Source organism: Drosophila tropicalis, unplaced genomic scaffold (assembly GCF_018151085.1).
Source record: "Drosophila tropicalis isolate 14030-0801.00 unplaced genomic scaffold, ASM1815108v1 contig_878, whole genome shotgun sequence".
Classification (NCBI taxonomy): domain Eukaryota; kingdom Metazoa; phylum Arthropoda; class Insecta; order Diptera; family Drosophilidae; genus Drosophila; species Drosophila tropicalis.
In genome coordinates this window covers 1,639,595-1,662,396 of record NW_027173374.1, presented here as the reverse complement: position 1 = coordinate 1,662,396, position 22,802 = coordinate 1,639,595, and the positions used below count along the sequence as shown (strand labels likewise).

General features: G+C 37.9%; 2 protein-coding genes and 1 long non-coding RNA gene across 4 annotated transcripts in view; 1 reads left to right on the top strand and 2 right to left on the bottom strand.

Moving 5' to 3' along the window:
- The window catches only part of LOC137585281 (uncharacterized), a 51,773-nt gene extending 40,010 nt beyond the window's left edge, over positions 1-11,763 (bottom strand). The window contains exons 1-3 of the long non-coding RNA XR_011033535.1: positions 11,544-11,763; positions 11,382-11,473; positions 11,256-11,316 (exon numbers count right to left, since the gene is read on the bottom strand). This is a non-coding gene — a long non-coding RNA (uncharacterized lncRNA). The remainder of the gene's footprint in view (positions 1-11,255; positions 11,317-11,381; positions 11,474-11,543) is intronic.
- A 173-nt stretch (positions 11,764-11,936) lies between these two features.
- On the top strand, positions 11,937-13,650 carry RabGGTa (Rab geranylgeranyltransferase subunit alpha). Its single transcript, XM_068299943.1, has one exon. It carries the CDS (start codon positions 12,043-12,045, stop codon positions 13,591-13,593), a length of 1,551 nt encoding a protein of 516 aa, XP_068156044.1. The 5' UTR covers positions 11,937-12,042; the 3' UTR covers positions 13,594-13,650.
- Positions 13,651-20,069: 6,419 nt separating this feature from the next.
- LOC137585280 (uncharacterized) lies at positions 20,070-22,253 on the bottom strand. 2 transcript variants are annotated; one of them, XM_068300989.1, is made up of 2 exons: positions 22,115-22,253; positions 20,070-20,438 (listed from the first exon to the last, which is right to left on the bottom strand). In XM_068300989.1, exon 2 carries the CDS (start codon positions 20,434-20,436, stop codon positions 20,149-20,151), a length of 288 nt encoding a protein of 95 aa, XP_068157090.1. In that variant the 5' UTR covers positions 20,437-20,438; positions 22,115-22,253; the 3' UTR covers positions 20,070-20,148. The 2 variants fall into 2 exon arrangements, with proteins under 2 accessions (XP_068157090.1, XP_068157091.1); XM_068300990.1 differs by having other exon boundaries at positions 20,070-20,441; positions 22,115-22,246.
- Between the last annotated feature and the right edge of the window lie 549 nt (positions 22,254-22,802).

Below are 22,802 nucleotides of genomic sequence, written 5' to 3'. Positions count from 1 at the left end.
CCATGTATATGTATGTGTTCTCACGTAAGATTTAATCTTTATTGATTTATTTTGTTAGATTTTAATTTATGACACCGAATGTAGGCAATCATTTTATTTTGTTTTTTTTTTTCTCGCTTTTTTTCGACTTTGTTTTGTTGTTGTTGGGAATTTTGTGTTGGCCCAGCTGTGCAATACTTCATTAGTTACATTAACCTACTCTTTTATTATGCCCAAAATTATGGCATCATTTGTAATAGACTCTATTCCTTGCAGACCTTTTCGAAATTCCAATATCTCAACTTGATTGCACAACAAATTCTAAAGCCTAAGCCTTTTTCTTACTCTTCTACTAAACAGACATTGTCAACCCTAAGAAGTGGTTTTTGTCCTTGTTACATCTGTAAATTGCCTTTACATACTTTACATACCTGTTATCACAATCAGGATAAAACAATCTTCAGATTTCTAATCCAAGATTTTGTGGAAGAAACAAGTGTTCTTTCTTTTTGAAGTTCATAAACTAGAAAGAAAACATTAAGAAATTCTGTAGAAATATATACATATCTAAGATTTAATGAATAGGAAGTCTTAGCTTAGCAAAGCTAAATAGCGATAAACTATAAATTTGAGCAACTCTCGAATGACAAAAGATTTGTACTTTATATAAGTCTCGCACAAGGCCTTTCTGCTTTAGAATTCTTTGAAAAGAACCCGAGCTAATTTAGATATGCTATTGAAAGGAATCTTTTATACAGAGACAAAGGCAATAACCTAATAAACAGAACAGACAATTGAGCTACTAAGGGATAGTTTAATTAAAAATTTTCCCATTTTATGTAATTGCAAGCGTGAAACACTTAACAATTTAAAATTAACTCAATCTAATCGATGAACAGTCGTCACACACCTTCCATATAAATGCCAGACTCGTTTCGTTTATATAGGCCTACTTGAGACAAAACGTGATGGTAGCCAAAGATGTAATACCAACGATTATTTGCGTGCGTTTTTATTGTCTTGAAGTAGTTGGGAAAAATCATTTTTCGCAACTCATGTGAAGACTATAAAAAACAACTTTCGATGGAATTGAGATTAAATTAAACCATTAAGTAATATAAATTTGATGAAAGTATCTTTTGTAAGCAGCAAGTTTCGTTATGCGCTGCGAGTTGGCTCAAAAACAAATTTGTTACCATGAATGGTTTTTCAATTTCAGTGATAATTTTCGTGGCATCTTTACAGTTTTTGACTTCATCAATTATAACTTTAACTTTGACTTTTGGTTACAGCACAAGTGCAAACGTATTTCAACTTTTATCTCTCCCAACTCCCATTTCTTCCTCTTTGCACGTCAAGGACTGTTGGGTAACCCCTTTAGTCAAAAACTTTTGGCCAGAAGGTGAAAACACACTGAAGGGAAAATGTAACACACCGAAAATGTGTTCATGTAATTTGCCTTCAGGTTTAACTAAAAACTTTTGCTAGAAGCAGCAGAAACCGTTAATCAAATTTAATTACACATAACTTGGCTGGCAAACAAATTACATATAACCGAAAAAGAAAAAAATATATGTATGTACATATATGAAAAGAGAAAAACAAAACTTACAAAAAGAAACGACATGCCACGCCCCCATGGGACATGCAAACGAAGGCGAGGATATACTTTAGAGACAGAAATTAGTAATTTCGTTTAATGAGTAGCAATAGTAATAGTTGGTGGGAAGGGGATGGGTGGGCATGAAAGAGGAGGCGTACGTAACTGAACAGTACGGAACGGTTGCCAATGATTGGATTGCCTAGGACCATAGCTACGCTTGGTTTGCCATCACTCAGTCAAGAGTCCCTCTATCCGTCGTTCTGTCTGCCGGTCTGTCTGTCTGTCAGTTGTGTAATTAAAGTTCGCATGACCAGCAATTGCATTTTGAATTTGAAACGGAACGATGGCCGCGACTCACTGGCCTCCTTCTCCCACATCTCCTCCCATTGCTACTCGTCAACTCAATTGGCTATCGGCCCACTCAAAAGACTCAGCAACAGCAACAACAACGATGACAATTTCCCGCCCGGGATTCAATTCGGAGGAAGTTTCAACGGGTTCACCGTTTAGGACAATCTGTAGGAGAAATAGCTTCTGTTCAGGAGCGAATTAGTGAGAGAAATCCTTAAAGTATTCAATTGAGAATAATCCCTTTTCATGGACATAGGATATGAATTGATGGCAGAGTCATAATATCGTAACCAACTTCAGTTATGCCAAACTTGACATGTCCTTAGATTCACTTCCATTGGGCATATCTTTTGATTGTCTCGCTTTCTATAGTTTCCCATGAGTATATAAAGGATCTTTAGTAACTTTTTGAAGTGCTTCTTTCTTCTATGTATAAAATCCAGCCCTGTCATTTTCAATATGTAGTTATTGTTCTCGCATGTTCGCATGTTGTTGGCATTTAATGAGTGTCTCTGTCTTTCCGATGTCGTTGTCGTTGTCGATGGCGATGTCAGTGTTCAGAGTTCTTAGTTTTCAGTTCGCAGTTCTCAGTTCTCGACCTGCCATTGATGTGTTTTGTGGCTCTTGGTTGGTCTTCATGTCCATTTTCGTATGCATGGCATGTATTTAAGTAGGCTGCTATTGCTACTGCTGCTGTTAAGTGGACATTAGGGGCATTCAATTCTATGCGATGCTATGTGGGCATTTGTCTGACCTTATATAGAGTAAAAAGCAGTAACACAGCAACATCGATAGCAACAAAGGCCACTTGCCATTCTCCTCAAGTGGCCAAGAGCATAATCAGAAGCATCAGCAGAAAAGAAAAAGTTAATCATAAAAACCAGAACGAAATTCCATAGAGAGAGATTGGCAGCAATTGTTTTTGATATGGTAAACGGTTTCCACAAGTTTAGCAAAGTCAAAAGCATTCAAATCGTCCACAGATAGTCCACGAAAAATAGTCATTATAATGGTTTTTCTGATTAATGAAGATTTCAATTGTTAAACTTATTGTTGTTTTGAACAAATGCCAACCAAGCGGATACACACACACACAGAACCCCCTCGATATTATAATGTTCTTTTTTAACGATAGCTATCCTTGGGAGCGGCAAACTGTGGTGCAGCTTCATCATTGTCGATTTTCTCAATCTCATGCTCATCATGACCAGCAACAGCCACGGCAATGCCAAACAGAGAGTGTCATGGACAAAAGGTAATGGAGTTCGAGGGGAAGCTTCATTCAGCCACGACTGAGCAGATAAACATATTCCTCTATGTGTGATATTTCTGAACCCTCCGCACCCCCCCACATCCGACAAAAAAAAAGCGGTGAAAAAAACACTTATTATTATTAATAATAAGTGCACATTAATGTTTGCTTGATTAAGCGCTCAATCAAATGAAATTCTATACGCATGACGAGCCTGAAAGCGAAGCGAACCGACTACCTAACGCAAAAACCGTCTGGAAACGAAGGAGACCAAAGCCTTTGGTAAATATAATTTATAATTTACGCCTGCCTGATGTTCCTGCAGTTCATATGACACCGCACCGCTGTTGTCTCTGGTGCCCCTGTTGTCTCTGGTGCCCCTGATGCCTCTGGTGCCTGATGGTCATACTAGAAGGAAATCTGGAAAGTCCGGGCGTGTGTGTTTCCTTTGTTGTTCCCCTGCCATGCCGCATGCCGCCGCCGCTTGCACCCATCAATCATATCATTTAATACATACCTACAGATATAAGTATTGGAAGAGCAGCGGGAGTAACTGTGAAACTGAATTTTGCGTTTTATATTCGGCACTTGAGTGAAGTCTTCTTCACTTATTTTTTTTGTCGGGGCGAGAGGGATTGTAATTTGGTCTGACGGAAGTGCCATCCGTGCACCTTGCCGGGGAACCGCCTTCGTCTGCGTCTACCTCGGTTGGTGGGTCCTTATAGCAATTGTTTGCACAGCAGCTACAGATACATTTGGTTTTTATCTGCTCTGACGCATTTACCGTTGCCTGGCCTTTTGTTTGCCCAAAGGACACTCACGGCGAGAATGCTTCGTGTGAATTTCTTTGGCTATTTCTTGATGTTTATTTGCGATTTCATTTTTGGCAGGATGTTTGCACCTTTTCCTTTCTTGTATTTGCCCAGAATATACCAGAAGAGAGAGAGAGAGAGACGGAGAGGGAGAAAAATGAAAAGAGATTCACCTTTTACGTCTTTTGCCTAATGACAGCTTGAATGTATTTTTCCCTATTATTAATGCCAATGCGCAAAAGCAATTTAATATATTCTACATATGTATGTAACTCCCCTTCCTTTAACTATATGCTACCCCTAATGGGTTAGATGAGTGGAAACCCTTTAGAAAATTGCTTGAAAGTCAAACTCACTTGAGACCTGGAGACTAAAAGAAACGAGAGAAGAAAAAAAAGAAAAATGATTTCAAGTGGTTTGAGAAAAATAAAATGCAAATACAAAACACAAGTACACATACATAAAAGTAACTCAAGTATTGAGCATTTGCCTTCGAGTACGAGTACAACGTGAATGTGAATCATTGAGATATATACATAAATATATATACTCGTACATACAAAAAAATATTCAAATTTTCTCATTCAAGTGCAAACGAAATGAAATTTTTAAAGGAAATCATAGAAGTAAATCAAAAGAAAATGCCATTTACATTTACAAACGGGCATCAAATAAAAGAGAAACCTCTAAAAAAGACTTAATTTAAATTTGATTACAATTTAAATTTAAATTTACAGTTCAATGCAAAACTATTCATTTCGGCAAGTATTAGCAATAAAAAATAAGTTCAAAGAAATCATTTATAATGTTTCAATACAACCAAACAAACTGAAGCTGTAAAATAACTTTTTGTATTTTTTTTTATTATGTTTTATTTTTCAGGGAAACTTTAGTCTTTTTTCAGTTGATTAAAACGACTTTTCGTGATATGGGTTAATTGAAGATCAAATTTTCGTTTAAACAGATTCGTTAATTTAAGCACAACTCAGGAAATTATTTAAGTCCAGTATGATGTAATGCCAAATTAGTTATACAAAATATATTTATTATATTTTTCATATATGCATTATTCAGAAATTATAATTTGTTTATTGATTAAGTAACACAAGTGGGTTGAGTCCTCTTTTTATCTAAATACTTCCACTTCAAGGAGCATATACTTTTTTTTAATTTCTAAAATCAAACAAATAGGCTAATTCTGCTTTTATTAGTGACCAAAATATTCATGGACGTAGACAGGTTTGTTTAGAGGAGGTCATTAATAATTTAATTTAAATATCGTTTGTAGATATACTATAAAATTTAAAGGAAGTCCTAAATTGGTATTTCGTCACAGAATAAGTAGAAAATTCTATTTATTTTTAATTACTACGAATTCGTAGTTCCAAACTAACAGCCAAGCTAATATCTTTGCCCAATCACATTAGAAATGGAATAAATTCCCGTTTTGAATGTGTAAAGTTGATTTTTGCAATTGAATGGAGTTCAATGAATATTGATTCATTGAACTCCATTCAACTTAATTATACAAATATATATATATATTGATAAGTAATCAACGAAATGTCTTGCTGTTCACATGAAAAGATTCAAATGACTAGTCTTGTCATTTAGTCAAGTAAATTAAATTGAAATCTATTGCAGTTGATTGTGATTTAAAAACGTCTTTGGTGCATGGCTCATACGAGATGGTCGTTAGTCATTAGCCGAGACAACGCCCATTTGACTTTGCAGATAATTAAATTTCATTCAAATTAGTGAAATTTGTTTGGAATTCGAGAACCATAATTAAATTCTTTGAAATTTATCAGATTCTCTCGTCGTTTTCATTGAAAATTTATCTGTTGTTCAGTTCCCATAAATATCAAGATCACATTATGAATAATGAAATATGGCTGATGGGGCAAAAAAATAAAAAAGCTGAAAAAATACAACAAATTTAAGTCGAAGATTACGAAAACATGTTTCGTTTGAAAACGTTTTTGTATGTAAATTTTTCAGATTTGCCTTTTAATCTTTTCTGATTTTGTCTTTTTGTTTATTTATTTATTTTTTTGTGTTTGTATTGTTTTGCATGAAGAGATTTATAGCAGACAAGTCGATATATGCATATTAATTAAATTCAATTACACTTACAAATTGCAATTACATATTAACGTGCTATATTAAAATGCTTTGTCAAAAGGAAGGTAGAAATTTATTTAAATAATTAATTAGATGCAATTTCCTGGAAAACTCGACTCACTGACTGACTGAATGAATTGAAATGAAACGAAATGAAATGAATTGTTGAAATTGTTCACAAAAAGGAATCTACAATTTAAATGTATTATCCGGAATATGCAAATGATAAATGCGAATTTTTGCCAATTCGCTGAAGGAAGCACAAATCCAACAGACGAGACGACGAAGGCCATAACGAACTGAAAGACCAGAGGGAACGGAAAGCAAAGCAAAGCAAAGGAAAGGAAAAGAAAAGACCTGGAAGGCTTTCAATGTCTGCAATTGTTTGTGTTTGTTTAAGCGTTCGCTTGTCTCCTGGTCTTTTGTGCCCTTTTTCAATGTTGCACACACACACTTAGAGAGAAACGACCCATGGCCCTGGCTCTGCCCAGAACATAGACCCAAAGGCAGAGACCAGTTTTAGACCTGGTCATGGAGAGGCCGAAGCAGCGCAGCGCACTTAATCATATTCGATACAGATAAGCTTCAGTGCCGCTACGTGCATAGAATTTAGGCATACATAATAATCATCAGGCACAAAGCAAACACACAGCCAGTCAGAGAAACAGAAGATAAAGGCAGCAGCAGGCTAAGGGGAGGGCCAACAGAAAACCATTTATAATTTCATATTATTATTATTCCTTATAGAAATTGCAGGCAAGAACACACATACACACACACACACAAAAGGCCAGACCCAAGTCAGGCAAAAAAAAAAAACAGGCAGAGGCAGCTTTTAAGTTCAAATTATGTTTCGAATTTGAACTTGACTACAAAAAACCGCTTCGTATCTTGACTCGGGGCAAGGGACCCCTCGCTGCGGTTACCATCAACTCATCTCATCTTAAAAATACAACCACAAAAGATTTGCGCCATTTGATCTTTGCTTTTTTCTCTGTCTTTCTCCGTTTTTAGGTCTCAGGTTTCCATTAAGCCACACCATATGCCACCGAATGTGGCAAGCGAACTGAAACCAAAATGCAGCTGAAAAACTTCATTTCTCAATATTTAAGTCAATGATTAACAGAGAATTGTATCAGAGTATTACTTTCAAGGGACATGAAAATACACTTTCCAAGAAAATTGTAGATCCAATTCAAGACACAATATGGTTGGCTTGGTTTGAGATTTTCCAATTTCGAAACATTTCAAAATAAAATTATGTATTTCCTAGAGAAGTTTTCGTTAGAGTAAATAAATAAATGAGAATGCCCAATTTTGAAAGGAACATCAACCAGTTTGAGAGGAAAGATCTCTGTTTTTGGTAGAAGGGGCAACTAACGGTCACTCCACTATCTAGAAAAAACACAAAGAGTTTTGCCCTTAAGCTATAAAAGTTTTTGAAAACTCGTAATAGAAATGCTGCTGACCTTTATCCCCTGTCCAAAGCAAAACTCTTAAATCTAATTAAGAAAAATTATTTATTTGAAAAACGGAAATTTGAATCTATTCGCCCTTTCTCTCTCTTTCTCTCCCTTTCAGCTGTCTGCCATCACTTGTAGACCGGATTATAGTATTAAGGCAAAGTGAAATTTTCAACTCGCACACACACACACAAAATATTAAAAATAAAATCAATGAAATGCGAAATATCAAAAGCTGAATGTAAATACAAAAAAAAAAAAAAAAAAGGGGACAAAGTTGAAATGACGACCAGATGAGGGTGACAGTTCCAAGTGTGGAGAGGGCTGACGCGAAGGGAAAGTAGAATTAGGCAAACTGACAGGGGGAAAAGATCAAGGGCAGAAGCAGGAGCAGGAGTAGAGAGCGGTCTAGAGAGGTAGGGTTTGAGGAGTGTTTGGCAAACGCTTAATTGGCATTAAGCACGTAAGGATTCCCCCTTGATATTTATTTTTACATTTTATTTTTTTATTCCTTCTTTGTTTTATGCCGTTTTAGGGTGCTCGTTGGCAGCAATTGTAATTAGGAAACATGGATGCAAGGATGCGTGGATTTGAGTATAGGACGATTTAAAGCCGGAATTTTGCCTGCTGCCACGTCCGTTGGCTATTTATTTAGGCCAGCCAGCCAGCAGGCAGCAGGCAGCGGGCCGCACGTTTAAATGCGTTTACGTATATGCTGCGGCAGGCAAAGCCTTTAATGCTCATGGCAAACACAATAACGCCAAAGGATAACAGCAGGACTCTGAACAACGTCAGCACCAGCAACAGCCAGCAGCAACCCCGTTGTCACGTTGCCGAGTTGCTTAGTTTTGGACGTTCTTGTTATTATTGCAATTATTATAATTGCGCACATACAAAATTGTCGTCAGTTACGGGATGTCCTTGCCACCCACCCAGCACAAGACAGGAAGCCAAAGAGGGAAGTAGAAAGAGAGAGATGAGAAAAAAGTAATTCACTTCTTGCGTTCGTTTCCTGTCCTGTCGTCAGCAGCAGCAACAACAGCAACAGCAGCAGCAGATTTGCATAACTTTTTCCAATTTCAAAGCTCAAGCTGTGGCCAAGCCATATGTATGAGCCCTACAACAACCACGCCCCCTCCCCGTCCACCATCTCCGCCTTCCATGTTCGCCATCTCCGGTTACGCCGCCGTCATCCTCATCGTTGCCAGGCTGCTTCTTATTTACGTCAATTGCTTGCGCATTCATTTTGAAGGGTGAACATTAGAGGGCCGTCTAGAACGGGATAGGGGATGGGGAGGGAGATGGAGAGGCTGGCATTTGACATGGATTTCCCTGGGTTTTAGTTTTCTCTTGCGTGGGCATTAGGTGTCAATTTTCAGCTTGGAAAAACCGTCTGACACTTGGCTGGCTCCTTATTTCCACCAACTGGTAAACTTTTCTCATTTTTTTGGAATTTCCATTTTCAGATTATACAATTGTTACCATGGCAAAAAGAAGAGAACTTGATAAATTCAAGTACCCAATACGAATTCACACCACTAAATAATTTAATTAAAGTCTATTTGAAAGTAAATGAATTTCAAAAGTGATAGAAATTTTTAAAAAGGAAGCTTGATTGAGAATATTCAGCTGCATCATCGGTATCGAGAATTAGATTTTGTTTCACAGGACATTCTAAAAATACTTTAAATGTGTCAAAAAGCTAATTATTGGACTGCTTATTGCATACTTTAGGGAGCATGTTCCGCTACATTCATAGATCCGGCTATGATTCCACAAAAGTTATATTTTCAAAACAATTTATTTTTACATACAGATAAGAAGAATGTAAGAATGATATGACTGAAAATCCTATTTTAAGGACTCCAAAGAGGATAGAATTTCGGGTGGACCTCACCAAATGTCACTTAAGGATATTTAACAGGTACTTTCCCCTTGAACTGTCGATACAAATACGACTTACCTAACGGCTGCACATCAATATTTCAAATCTAATCAAATCAAAAGGAAAGAAAAATGAAGGGAAAAAAATATAAAGAAAACTTCATTGAGCAAGTCATAAAATTTAATTAGAAAAGAATTTCCTCCAGCGATTCGGAACAAACGAATGGAAGAGCATTTCTTTTTTATTTTTCCTTATTTTTTTCTGTTTTTTGTGTTCGTATTTTATTGTTTTATGACCGAGCAGCGAAAGAAAGTGGAGGGGAATGGGCAGGGAATGGGTAGACAGCCATAAATGGCCACATCGACGATTTGAAATAGACAAAAAAAAGACGATTTTGTCGACTTCGTCGGGGGAATAATTCGAGGACGAAGAGACAGCAGTGTAGCAGGTGCGAATGAAGGACTCTGTCCTCTCTCTCTGTCTTTTTCTGCCTGGAGCTGATGCTGCTCCTGCTCCTTATTTTGCTGTCGAAGTTGATTCGATGTTTTGGAGCGAGAAAATCAATCGTGCAGCAAAACAGAAAAGGAATTATATACACATACAAACTTATATGTACCTATATATATTTTTTTCTCGTGTATTTTTTCTTCCTTTATTCCGTTTCTTCATTTTCCTGGCAGCAAATTTCACAGACGTGTTGAAATGTGGGCGTGTCAGTTAAGGCGCTGAGGCGTTTATCAAAGTCAAATCCCAGGGGGAGGATGGAAAACAAAAACCAAGGCAAGAGACGAGAAGAATCTGTAGTCGTTACCGTTATTTTCTATGCCAGTGCGCCCCCGTGTGTGTGTCCCATCTAATGTGATACGCATCAATTTATGAAATTTGAAATATTATGACTGATTTTCAGCGTCGCCGCCTGTGAGTCGTTCCCAGTAATCTGCCTGTGATGCAGGTCCACGGCGGCGTTAGGAGGGTAGCACAACCAGACCAAGGGCAGGAAACGGGGGTGTGACACACGCTCAGTCCGCCCCTCATCCAACTTGTATTCTGGGTCGAGCATTTAAAGGATAAACAGACAAACGGCCGCAGCTTAGGTGGAAAAATTATTCGCATCGTGATTCCCATTGTAATACTTGTATATATCATATAACTGGGAATCTCGTTTAAGTACCTTCGTTTGTTTGTTTGGTCGGTCCGTCGCGACGGTTCGTCTGTATGTCTGTCTGTCCGTCAGTTTGCCAGTTAAGCCAACAGGCAATGAAAACGAAATAAAGCAGCGATTTTTATATTCATTGGGACAAAGTTTCAGACAGGGACAATACAGGGTTGAAATATCCTTCATCATTCACCATGTAAGACTACAGAATAATAAGATTAAGTTCTTTTTAAAAAGAAAACACATTATTTTCAGTTGACAATGTAAGAAAGGATTCAATTTTGATGGATTATTTATCGATTGGAATTTTGAAGTTTGAAATATTGTTTAAAATACAAATTTTTTTGAAAACCATTTATAAAATTAACTTTAAAGTTATATAGATCTCTGACTATGAATTCATTTGGACTTTTGCTTCTATATTGCCCAAAAGTAATCTATTGAGAACCACAATCTACCCTTTTGTCGCTGATAAAAAATGGAAAATATTTAAAAATGTGAAGGATGCGCGGATGGACACATCTTCAAAATGACCTGCATCATACACCACCCTTAGAGCAATATTCAAGCGACACTAGGGGCATCTGTGTACCAATAAGATAGATGGTTCAATGTCACCCCATCTCTCACCTGAAAATAAGGCAGCTTGTCATAATTAATACCCGAGAACTGTCTCCTTGGAATTGGTTTACTGTAATGAAAGATTCTTTAATTACTGTTAATACACCCACAGCATACATTTGCGTACTCACATACCCTTGGAAGTCTTTTCTTTTTGGCGGGGACCTCTCAGCATACACAAGTACCTGCTGGCCATCGTCAAGGCTTATCAGGCACATGATAAAGATCTGAAATGGTCTATTTATTAGCACTTTTTTATGGAAAATGGTTAAATAAACTTGTAAACTGTAAACTTGCTTTTTACAAATATGGCGTTGGGTGATGCCAGACATCAGTTATATTCAGGGCGTACAATGAGTCCTCACGTATGTCATAGAGTATCCTGACAATGAAAAATGGAGCAGGAACCGTGTGCCGAGGCAGGAATAGTGTGCATCCGACCGGGATCAATTTAAATCCCACCAATTTGCGCGGGATTGCGCCAAGTTCCAGAATCGGAGCCAGAGCGAAGGGCTGAGTAAAAGGGCCAATTCGCCGTTGACGCGACGTTGGTATTATTTAATGGCGTTGCCAGGTCGCCCAACTCTTGCAAAATGTGGTCACACTAATACATAGAGGGCGCCACCAAGCACAATAGAGTAAGCAATATGGCAGCACTGCAGCTGGTGTTGCCAGTAAGTGGAAAAACTTTAGTCAGCTGTTTACTGTTTCGCCAGCTCCGTTACTCATCAGCCCCCCACTTTTATATCAGAAAACGAAGAAAAACGCGTCCAATTGAATTTCAAAAGGATCCAAGATGCATGGCCGAGTTAAAGTGCGCACCACAGAGGAGGAACGGGAGCGAAAGAAAAAAGAGCAAGCCCTAAAGATGAAAGCATACCGGGCGGCCATGACCAAGATTCAAAAGAAACGGGCAGGGGGTGAACTGGATGACGAAATGCTGGGATTGACTACGCAAATTCTACTAAGAAATCCTGATGTCTCTACCTTGTGGAACATACGACGTGAATGTGTCCTTGAGAAGAAAAGAAAGATTACAGAAGAGGCAGAAAAGCAACTTGAAAACAGTGTAAAGGTGGAAGATGAGCCGAAAAAAGATGAGGCTAAGGAGGAACCTAAAGAGGTGGTAGAGTCACCAGAAAAGTTGTCAGTGGAGGATCAGCTACAGTCCATTTTGAACCATGAATTGCAGTTAACTGAGCAATGTCTAATGGTTAATCCCAAGTCCTATAATGCCTGGCATCATCGGTGCTGGTCCTTGGAGCAGAACCCCTTGGCAGATTGGCAACGTGAGTTGCAGCTTTGCAATAAATATCTTAAGTACGATGAGCGCAATTTCCATACCTGGGACTATCGCCGTTATGTAACCGAAAAGGCTCAGGTTCCCAACAAACAGGAATTGGACTTTTGCACTGAGAAGATCAAGGTGAACTTCAGTAATTACTCCTCTTGGCATCATAGAAGTCTGCTGCTCCCTCAACTTTATCCCAATGAGCAGCAAGATCGGCCCATGAGCGAGGAGAAGCTACGTGAGGAACTGGAAATGGTCCTAACGGCTGCCTTTACCGATCCCAATGACAGCAGCGCCTGGTTCTATCAACGTTGGTTACTGGGCCAAGGTTTTCATGGTGATAAAGATGCCTTTTCAGTAGTTGCCTTTCGTCTAGATCCACATGGCAAGGCTGTCATAGGTCTTGAAAAGCCAATTGCAGCATTCAACGCTAAAGTGCAATTAGTGGGAAAAGATTCCTCTGTAGATATATCCAGCTGGCTGCCTGCTAATAGGGACAAAAGCATTTGGAAATCTTCAGATGCCGTAGCCATCGAAGCCCAAGAATCGTATGAATTGAAATTGCCCAACGAGCAACTAAAGCTCAGTGCTTTACCCCTTCAAAAAGGTTACTTTTACTTTAAGCCACCCAATAGCTTGTCATCTACATGCAGTCAAGACCTAAAGGCAGAGCTGGAAACACAATTGCAATCCTGTCTTGATCTACTGGACTACGAACCTGACAGTAAATGGACTCTACTCACCAGTTCCTTGTTAATGCGTGCAATAGACCCCTCATCCCATCATGAAAAGAGTCTAGAACATTTGGAGAAATTGCAAAAAGTCGATCCATTGCGAAAGGGCTACTATCAAGATTTGGCTGCACGCTGGACTCTAGAGTACGAGCTTAACAAATGGCCGCAATCTGAAAAGTTTCCATTGCAATTTGAATTGGACAAACACGCAGAAGCATTAACTTCTCTGCCTTATGGACAATATTTGATTATAGCCGATGAATTGGGATTGCCTGAAAAACTCAGGAATTTAGTCCAAACTTTTAACGAACTGAAATTATGAATTTTGGGTTATTTAATATAATTGAAACATTCTAAATAGACTAAATATTCCTATTTATGGCCACGTTTATGGTTTTGTAAATATACTTACATACATATATACATTGGATAGCAGTGCTTAGATATTTTATATTAACCAATAAAACTATTGTACAAGGAAAAAGTTCACGTTCTTATCTTAAATGTGTATAGAATCCTTTGAAATTCGATTCCTACTTTTCCTTTTTGCAACTGTGAAAGTAATTTTTCTTTGAAATTGGCAAAATATCATGTTAAGTTAAAGATTCCAATTTCGCAAGTGCTTGGATTAAGGAATCATTGTGATTTTTACTCAAATAAGCTGCAAAAAGGATCTAGAAAACGAGCTAATCATTCGTTTTCCACTTCAGCAATAAATAAATCTCCATGACGGCCACTTTAAGATGCATCTCGGGAGAAAACGAAGCTGCTACATTGGTGCATCATTTTGAGGCATTGAGGCATGGCAAGATTTGTGGTTTTTCGGGTGACATTCGTTGGGCTTTCAGTTGCTTGCATACATGCATAAATTATGCAAGGCGCACTTGGCGATGGATGCTGCGCGTCCACAACATTGGCAGCCGCATGTCATTACGTGCCAAACACGCACACACACACACACACAGACACGGGGAGAATTGTTGTGACACAAGGTAGCAAGTGTGCGGTGGAAGGGATATATATAGAAGGAAGAACATTTTGACAGGCTTGCGAAAGGCCGCCAGACGTGACAGAGAAAGAAGAGATGCCACGCTCCTGATGTTGAGGTGTTAATGCACACATGCTTCTTTGAGGCATGAGGAATAGATGAAGATGGGTGGGTGGGGGTTTTGTTGGGTGTTCGGAAGGCATGTGTTGGTTATGGCGAACTGCAGCTGTCATCTGGCTTTCGCTGTGCATTGGAATTTAATGGAGCCGGTGAGAATATGTAAATGCATATCCTCCAGCTGGCTTGCATATCATATTAACATCTCAACAAATGCCTTGGCATTCAAATTTCCGCCTCATCGCCAAACACCGACAACGACGAGTGGGTATCATCAACTCTATCTGCTCTTCCATCATCTTCTTAATTATGCCATTGCCATTTCTTGCAAATATTTCTGCCGGAAAACGTGACGATGACAGTGACGTGGGCGTTTCGCCTCATTAAAATGTTTGCGGCAGCCAATTATGAAGCCAACTTAAGCCGGATTTGAAAGAGGATAGAGAGAGATAGAGACAGAGAGAGAGAGAGAGAGAGAGAGAGAGATATAACGACTGCATCTTATCTTCATCCAAACACACACAAAACCCAAAACACAAACTTAATTAATGTGAGAAGTCAATGAAGGCAACAACAGCAGCAGCAGGAAATGCAGCAGCTATGAAACGCCAATCCCCTTTTCGTCCAGGGGACCAGGCATAACTCTGGCTTAAAGTCAAACTGCAATGCAAGGAGCCCCCAATCCTCCTTTCTTCAATTAACTTGTGCGGGTGCATGCCTATATTTGCGATATGAAAGCAAAAGGATATTCAGATGCATGTAAATACATTCATGTGGTTGGTTACCAGAGATACGAAACAGATTCCTTTACGGTAAATGTTCAATATTTGAGTACACACTGCACAGTAAATACCTCAATAGTTAAGATTAAACACTGTTTAATCAACTGCCTGCATTTGATAAATAACTAAATGAGAAATCTCTCAGACACAAGGGCTTTAAGGTGTGCCGATTTTTGACCCATTTTCAAGTTCTACTTTGCTCCTTTTTGGGGAGTGTGCCAAACTTCACAAAGGGCTCATAATTTATACAATTTTTGTGCGTTTCCATTGCTATGACTCTGGGGCTCTTAAATTATGTTTATGTATTGCATGCATTTCCTGCAAATGTGTTTTATGTGCCCTCGTCCTCATATGACTCTATCGCAAACTGGCAGACACACAATTCCAAAAATGGTCAGACAAAGGACCTACACACACACACACACACACACAAACACAAACATCTATACAATATACTTGTTTTAATGCCAGACAGTTTTTAGACGTGATAATGCAAGTGGAAAATCAGAAAAATATATTGTTCTGTCCATGAGATGCCAGTCAGTCAGTCAGCCAGTCGAGGCAGTCCAGGCAGTGGGGAGACAAAGATAGTCGGTCGTAAATAGAAAAGAAAACTGAGTCAAGTCTAAAAAATAAAAGATAAACATTTGAATTTCGAGTCCATGTGAGACTATGCAACATAATGTATGGGAGTAAATGTATAGGGTTGAGGACAGGGAGGGGACACAACATGATTTCTGTCTGCAGCTGTCACAAAATTGTATACTCTATGGGGAAATAAACTATCGTATAGTATACTCAGTCCAACTGTCTCTCTGGCTGTCTGTCTGTCATATGCACGAGAAACTCATTAGAAGCAGCTGCCTTTCTACTTTGTCTTTTGACCAACAAGAAAAACGTGCACACACATATAAAATATGATGGAAAACTTATTGGTAGACTAAATGGAAAACCGTTGTTTGGTTACTCTCCATTATTTAGGTAATGAAAAATCACATCCTAGTGTCAACTATTTGTTATAATTATAATCAGGACACTCCGATGACTTAAAAGTAACAGCATATTTGGTGAAAAGGGAAAAATCAACCAATAAGCAGCTTAAGTAATATATTTTCCTCTTTTTGAAACATTAAGTAAAGCGGCTCAAAGGTAGATCTTCTAGGAATAGTTAAGAGGAGGTCTCAGAGGTATAAAGCGAACAAAGAGAAGTACATATATAGTTCAGAAATTTCTCATGAAGTCTTAAATCGTGTTTTCCAAAATGTTTTTATGGCCAAGATCAAGTTTTTTACTACACATGAAAGAGGTAAAACTTGAAGTAACTTTAGTTGGTGTTCGGGGTTTTTCATTCGATTGGATGGGATTCGATTTAAGTTGCTGTTGACTTTTTTGGCTTGTAGTTTTTAATTGCATAACACATACTTTCACGCTTGTTGCTGCCACACACTTTACTTGTACTTGCAACTTTGCTTCTGCTGCTGCTGTTGCCTGCCAATGGCAAAAGTTCATTTTAACAAGTGAACAACTTTCAATGGGCAATTAAAAGGGCAACAACATAAAAACATTAAAGGACGGCCAGCAAGAACAACAACATCAGACAACGACAAATGTGAGAGAGAGAGAGCGAAACCAAGAAATGTGTTGCCCAAGGCAAAGAGGAATAGGAAATGTTAAACAAAATGCATAGAATCAAAGATTTGACCCTAAACTTTTGGTCAATTAAAGTTTTCCAATGAAAAAAAAAAAAAAAAAACAGAGGAAAAAAGTAGGAAAAATTTACTCCAAATAGGATTTAGTTTATAAAGTCAGACAAATTGGGAGAAAATATATCCACTAAGTCGAAATGCTGACTAAATTTCTAGGCACTGAAAACTAAAGAAAGTATTTTCAAACAATTTGTGATCCATTTAAAATCTTAATCTAGTTAAAAATTTCTAAAAAAAACATATTTTATAATAACCATCAGAGATCTAACTAAATTCAGTTTGGCAATAATTTTGATTAATAATAATATTCATAGAGTAATTAACTTGAAGGGGAAATTAGATTCGTTTATTTCACTTTTGCTTTCATTGTGCTAAACACACAATGTGTGGAATTATTAAATTTTCTATATGTATTCATAAATTTCAAAATGAGCCAAATGCAAGGATAGAGCTGACGTCATCAGGCTTCCAAATAAGAGTAGATGGAGGGGATGAAGGGGGTGAAACGCATATAAATTGCATATTTATGCACTATAAACATTAATTTACTTGCCATTTAGTTAGACGCGCAGTTAATTGAAAACAACAGTAACAACAGCCCAGACGACGACGTCGTCAAATAGTGGGCGTGTTCACCACCCACACCCACAGCAACAGCAGCAACAGCAACAACAACATCCAGGCAAAGCAAACAAGTTTAAATTATGCAAAAAGAGTGGGAAAACATGCAACGAACAAAAATTGCATTCAAATCTAGGCAAAGGGACGAAACTTACAGTTGGGCAGGAATTCAGAGAGGCGGGGGGGAGGGCAATGGGAATGTTGCATAGCAAAACGGCCAGCCAGCAGTGGCAGTAATGCCAAATTTAATTGCAATTAATGTTCAGTAAAGCGGAAGTGCCATAGAAACGCACTCTGGCAATGGCCGTTGCTCCTCACGCTGGCACTTCCGGTTGGCGCCATGTTTATATGACCCGGCAAAATGGTAGCCAGAGACTAAGTGTGAGAATGAGATGAAACTGGTAACGGCAATGGAAATGGAGATGGTTCTCTACCCAGACTGTATTCTACCAGTTGCAGACGATTTGATACTGCTTAGGTCACTTAAGTATTATGTAAGTAATAATTATTTTGTTAATGCAAAACAATTGAGAAACAAAACTGTTTCAAGGACTATCGATAAGAAACTCCCACATTTGGAATGTATTTTATGATTTTTGTCTAATATTTTGTTTTTTTACCTTAAATTTATAAACATTTTTTAAAGTACAACTGAATGAAAGTACTTTAAAAATGGCAGCAGCAGAATATTATTTAAACAAAACTTGCAAATAAAACAAATAAATCGAATTGAATCAACAAATAACAAATGCCAGAACAAAGTAGTTTATTGATTAAAATCATTAAGAATGATATAAGTTTCGATTACTTATTTTAATATGTTAATTAAATGGTCAACGGCAAGATAATTTCTGGCCTAAAAACACAATTTAAATCCTTTTGCTGGCATTTCTAAGGTTTGCAGATATCCGATATATGTAAATTGTTAATCAATTTGATTTTAAAATTTGGCTGTCAAAAGTCTAAGAAAGGATGTAACAATCACTTAGCTTATTCTTTAACTCTTTACGTTTGGAAAATATATAGGTGGATACGTATATCGATCACTCATTTGGCATTCTATAAATTGCATATACCCAGAGCAAACGTTTTGCAGATGAAACTTTTCTGGGTTTTGTGTTTTCCGTTTGCCGCCTATAAATAAAAGTAAGAAATCAACTTTTGAAAACGATGCAGCTCGAGAGTGTCGATGTCAGAGTCAGAAACCACAGTGAAAAGCAGTAGCAGTTGGTAGCAGTTGTGGGTGGGTGGTGGATAGTGGATGGGTGGTTGGGTCTTTGAGAGAGGTAGCAGTTACCCTACCTGACGGTAGATACCTAGCTATACCTGGCGCCGCAGTGAAATTCAATTACTCGTGCACCATAAACCGATTAACTTATATAAATATTTATATCGCTGAAATGCACTCGACCAGTTGATGTCAATGTGGGCGTGGCTATGGTCTCGATCTGTATGGTTGGTGTGCTTTTGCATATGCAAACACTTTTGACTTCAATGGCTATTGGAGATGAATGGCTGGATCGCAGGGAGCAGCAGGGGGCGGGGCTACTTCGCGTAACAGGGCTGAAAGTGTCTGTTGAATTGTTACGGCAATAATTCCATTTGCATTTGCATTTTGTTGTTGTCTCTGCTGTTGTTGGTCTTATTGCTGCTGTTCCGTTGCGTATATCCGCTTCACTTAAGTATCTGTTGTCATGATGTTGGAGTAGCAACCATTCTAGCCAAGGACCTAATGATAACACGCTGGCTGCCATTTACAGATGAGAACACTTAACGCTGGCGGCCAAAGCCAAGGACAACGGGTAGACACGAACACACAGACACACACACTCACTAAAGGTCCAAGTGTCACCTACTTACCACATGGTGTCTATAAATAGTTGCTAAACACACACACACACACTCCTTTCCCCAACATTTGAATAGAGTGCTTTGTAGCTGACCATCTGCTCTTGCATTCTAGAGAAGAGAAGGGAAGATTTAAAGCACCTTAATTGGCCCATTTCTGTACACTACATTCTCCATTCTACTCCTTTCCAGCTGATTAATTAGCTTATACTATGTGGTCTGGTCCTCGTGTGGTCATTCTTGTTCATCATGTTAGGCCAAAGTGTGGCATTGCAAGCTAATTTATCAATTTAATTGACTTAATGGGTTTGATTGTTCGCTTGGAACACATGAATTCTGAATTCTATTCAAATGTGGCTTCTATTTAACTGTCTACGATTTAATTTCAAAATATAGTTGTCTTTTACAGATAGTTATCTGGTTCACATTGCCTTTTACAATCATTCAATTGATTTGGAATTTGAATTTTCATTATTAAACTAAACACTCAACAATTATTCGATTCCGCAGAGGACTAACCTACCTTGATCTATTGGCCTCAATGGCCAAGGGTTCTGCGACATTTGTTTTAAAACAAATCGATACACAAAGTGAAAGCTGCCTAAAAGTTTTAATTTGCTATTCGGTTCAGCGAATTATAAAACTTTTTGTATCTAATTTCAAACTCACAAATTGCGTTGAGACCACAGCTAAGAGATAATGGATTAATGGAAAATAAATATCATCATCATCATAATTATAATAAGCATATACACCACACAGCTGAGTAGTTTTTATTCCCGAGTCATTTAAGTGAAAATTTCGCTAACTATGTCCTATAGATGCCACTTGCGATTATATTTGGCCTGAAGCGTTCGCAGCATCTTCTCCAATTTGGCACCCTCGATGTAGATACGCCTTTGTCGGGCCAAACGTTCAGTTAACGCCTGTCGCTGCCAATCTGTCAGCCGTTGTCGTAGCCACACATGATTTGCCTGCAGGTGTTGCAGCTTTGGCAGGATATCAACCGCACTGCCAGATATTCCAATATCCTCGCCACCTTCACTCTCACTATGGGGGGGACTTACGTCTATAATGGTCACTGCTGTTGAATGGAAATCCATCTCTGCTAAAGACAAGACACAAGTTGGTGGGAAAATATATAATTTATAAGTTTAGTGCACAAACTTTCATCTCTAATCGCTTAACTTTCGCTTGAATATCAAGTATACGCAGCGTAATTTGAATGCATTTTGGGTCTTGGTTTTTTTTTTTTGTTCTTCTAGTTGATTGACTTAAGAATTGAAAATTTGCCAGCCCGAGTTTGGGCTAAAGTTTTTTTGGGTTGAGCAAAATTCACTGATGCGATGGCAAAAATTTGCAAATCGGTTGGCCTAGCTTCCCCCCTTCTCTCTTCAGCTCCCATCTGTGTGCTAAGATCCCCTGCTTGCCTACATATGGCTACTTGAGGTAGAGAATTTGTAGAGAAAATTGCTTTTACGCTCCGGCTAACCGAGGCATGAAAATGTCTGCGGCTGCTGTTGCTGCTATATATGTATGTATATATGCCTGATGTTCGATTCTGAACTATCGATTTGGTTTTTTTGGTTACTTCTATCCATTCATTTGCTGTCCTTCCACCACATCTATCCATGTTTTTTCTTTTCTTCTTTTTGTATCCAAGTTCAAATGCCATGCTGCTTGTTCTGTTCTGTTCTGTTCTCTTCTGTTCACGATGTCAATGCAACTTTTGTGTTTTCTTTGTCTAAATTGCCCCGAAATGTCAACCCAAATGCAGCAAGGCTTTTGTTTTTCTTTTTTACTTATATTTCTTCGTTCTGTCATGATTGTGTGACATTAAAGTTCACTTGTCAGCAAAGAAAAACTTGGATAAATTCGTAACTTATGAACCATTTAAGATACGACTTTGTAATTATCGATTAACTATTACAGCCTTTTACTTAATATTCCCCTAAAGGTATGACTGTCTTAGCATTAGAAAGAAACTGTCGAGAAACCTAAAAAGTATGCCAAAAGTAATTGAAAATGAATCTAAATTACTTAACTTAAAACTGATGCAAACATCGCAGTAAGTTGTCAATCAAACACAAAACGAGAATGAATCTCTATATTTTGCTAAGTAGTGTAATGTATAGGGTTGTCTTTCCAAAATAAAAGGCCCAAAGAAAGAGGGCAAAGTTTTCACTTTCACTTCACTACAACTTACAAGTCTTGTCCTTTAAGTCTTTATAAGATATTCTTAGGGTGTTTTATTATCAATCTAAGAAAAAATGTCCCAGCTGAATGTGATTGCAATATGTTTAAAAGAAACTATATACGATTCTTTTCTTTAATAAATTATTTTGTAAAAACTTGAAAAACTTATTTAGATAGTCTTTAAAGACAATTTGATATCAAATTAAAACAATATAACTTTCCCATTTAAATTCTACTAGTTAGCTTCTTCTTGTTAAAGATGATTTTTTGTTTTTCCTTGTCGTATTGCATAAGCCTCTTGTAGCAATTATGACTATTACGAAATGATTCTGTGTTTTGAAGTATTAAACATGTTTCACAGACGAGTTATGCATATGTATGTATGTGTGAGTGCGCATGTGTGTTTATGTGGGCAACACTTGAGGCTGTTTTTGCTTTATGCATAATATTACGTATACGCCTTGATGTTGCCATGACAAAGACTTAGCACAGCTACACAAATCAAAAGACATCAACTGATGAACAGAGTGTGAAATATTTCTGCTCTTTATTAGGTGTATATTTAGAATTTTCGGGCTTACTCACCTCACTTTTTCTGAGACGTATGCTTAATTTTCTTTTTCAACAAAAATATTCACTAAAATGTTGAAGACTTTTATAACTTTTTCACAGAGATAAACCGAAAAAGCAATGCCAGCTGCGCCAAATGTCAGCAAATTGAAAATCTATGCCCACTAAAGTGTAAGCCTTCTTTGTTCTCTATCTCTCCAGCCTTGCCTAGTATTCCTGGGCAACTTAATTATTTCAACGGCACGTCGCCAGCGACTGGCGTTTAAGCCAAAACTCACGACAGCTGCAAAAGCGTAAATAACAAAGTCAAGTCGTGGCCTCGACTCGCAAATACCCAGCACTTATGATTTTAATTACATGTGCTAAAAAACTTCAATCTATTATCAGATGAAGATGTTGTATGGGGATTAAGTACTCACTTTTGTTTTGTAGTTAAAACTGTTTTAAATTAAATATTTATTGAACCAGACTTCGATTGATGATATGCTTTCTCTGAAGGGTAGAAAAAGAAGTAAGTAGAAACAAAGAAGTAGCAGAAAAAAAAACAACAATCAGCTAGTGGAAGGCGAAAAGAATAAACAGAAAACTAAAGTGAAATAAGCAACGACGATTGCAGTGAATGGTGGGTGACGCGTGAGTGGAGAGGCAAGTGGACCAGCTGCTATTGAAAATCTGTGCTGAAAGATAAAGTTGCCTAGCAAAC